A 2208-nucleotide genomic window follows, 5' to 3' on the forward strand; every position below is an offset into this window, starting at 1 on the left:
ATTTTGGAGCAACAGAAGTAACTGCCTAATTAGTAGTCTATGGCAGTTATGCATGTTGCAGCTAGGGTAGTGCAGGTCAAGAAATTGACTCTCTGATGCTCTCGTAGAAATGTCTATTGGAAAAGTACGGTTTAATTCCAGAACACGCAGCCAGATCATGGTTCACAGAGAATACACGATTCCATAGTCTGATTTCTTGCAGTGGAAGCAAGGGATTGATTCAAGCTTCATTTTGTTATGGCAGCTGAATGGACCGATTTCATTCGCAGAAGTTTTGGCGCATACAGTCTGAACCAGTATTGATCCGTTGATTCTGTTGTTTACAAAGAAGTCAGAAACGATCTGATATGTTAGAACGTATGATGAAAATGTGCATCAAGTTGTTTACTTTGACGCGGTTCTTACGTTCTAATACCTTTAAAAACAAGGCAGTTTGATGGAAGTAAAGATTCTAGATGGCACATCATAACTTCAACAAGAAGTAGCTAGGTGATAACGTAACGTCCAAGAGAGTAGGTGATGACGAAACGTCCAATTCCACGACTTAAATTGACCAACTCGAATCCAATCAGGATTAAGAATTCCCTAATACGGTCGGCTTTATCTTCTATTTAAACACAAGCCCCTAGGCCGGCCTTCACTCCTCACGTCAGTTTTTCTATTTCTATTGACTGCTTAGCCTCTTTCTTAATTACATTCCAAGAACATCTATTTTTCTTTCGCTCACAGGAAAAGAAACAAACTTTGTGAAGATGCAGATATTTGTGAAAACCCTCACCGGCAAGACAATCACCCTCGAAGTGGAGAGCTCCGACACAATCGACAACGTCAAGGCCAAGATCCAGGACAAGGAGGGAATTCCGCCGGACCAGCAGCGTCTCATCTTTGCCGGGAAGCAACTCGAAGACGGCCGCACTTTGGCCGATTACAACATTCAAAAAGAATCCACTTTGCATCTTGTACTCAGGCTTCGTGGTGGAATGCAGATCTTCGTCAAAACCCTGACGGGAAAGACGATCACTCTGGAAGTCGAGAGCTCTGACACCATTGACAACGTCAAGGCAAAAATCCAGGATAAAGAAGGGATCCCACCTGATCAGCAGCGCCTGATCTTTGCTGGGAAGCAGCTGGAGGATGGAAGGACGCTTGCGGATTACAACATTCAGAAGGAGTCGACTCTTCATCTGGTGTTGCGTCTGAGGGGCGGTATGCAGATTTTCGTCAAGACTCTTACTGGGAAAACAATTACCCTGGAGGTGGAGAGTTCTGATACCATTGACAATGTCAAGGCTAAGATTCAGGATAAGGAAGGGATTCCACCTGATCAGCAGAGGCTCATCTTTGCTGGGAAGCAGCTTGAGGATGGCCGTAATTTAGCTGATTATAACATTCAAAAGGAGTCCACCCTCCATCTTGTCCTCCGTCTTCGTGGTGGTCAATTCTGAGCTATTTTGAGTTCTGTCTGTGTTTGTCTGCTCACAGCAAGATTTTAGTATTTGCTTATTGTTATAACGGTCGTTCTCTTAAATCTGTCTTTTGTTAAACAAATCTATGAATAAATTTCTCTTTGTTTAAATAAATGTCTTGATCTTCAGTTGATTTTTTTTTCTTTTTTTAGTAGTTAATATTATTATTGTTTTTGGATGCCTTGCCTTTGTGATACTTGTGCTATGCCTATGTAATTATTTTTTGATGGAGCAATTTTCCTTTGTTTGGTTTTATTCTTATTTGTCAGAGGGAAAGACTCTGCGTGACGTATTTTGTTACAGTATCTGATTTATCATATAACTGCGTCATTCATGATATAAGTTCATTGTTGGCATATAAGATAATCCTAGAATTGGTAGTGGAATTCTGCAGTTCAGCTTGCCCGTTCATTATTTATGTGCTGTGTCTGACATTGACATACTGGATTAAGTTGTGAACTTGGTGCCATTGATTTTACACTTGCTTGGCACACGCAAGGTAGTTGGTGAGGCTTAATCCTGTTTTCCTTCCCATTTCGGATTAAATTTTGGTTGCTCTTTTCTTACCTAAGTTTGTTATTTGTCCAATTAGTATCCATTTTGTGCATTTCCCTGGCCAAAATATAGTACAAAATGGCATCTCATTCTGATCTTTTCCAGAAAAATTTCAGGAAAATTTCATTTCGAAGCTGTACTTGATTTTAAAATCCGGCCTTTGTTAGACGATACTATTCATCAGGCT

General features: G+C 40.6%; 1 protein-coding gene across 1 annotated transcript; it reads left to right on the forward strand.

Annotated features, from left to right (window-relative positions):
* The first annotated feature begins 584 nt into the window (after nucleotides 1–584).
* LOC102611094 (polyubiquitin 11) lies at nucleotides 585–1580 on the forward strand. Its single transcript, XM_006480571.4, has one exon. The coding sequence runs from the start codon at nucleotides 753–755 to the stop codon at nucleotides 1443–1445; it is 693 nt and encodes a 230-aa protein (XP_006480634.1). The 5' UTR covers nucleotides 585–752; the 3' UTR covers nucleotides 1446–1580.
* The last annotated feature ends 628 nt before the right edge of the window (nucleotides 1581–2208 follow it).

This window comes from Citrus sinensis, chromosome 6, assembly GCF_022201045.2.
Source record: "Citrus sinensis cultivar Valencia sweet orange chromosome 6, DVS_A1.0, whole genome shotgun sequence".
Lineage (NCBI taxonomy): Eukaryota > Viridiplantae > Streptophyta > Magnoliopsida > Sapindales > Rutaceae > Citrus > Citrus sinensis.

Excerpts from the sequence above, each read along its gene's own strand:
- LOC102611094 (XM_006480571.4), top strand. The coding sequence starts at position 753 with ATGCAGATATTTGTGAAAACCCTCACCGGCAAGACAATCACCCTCGAA.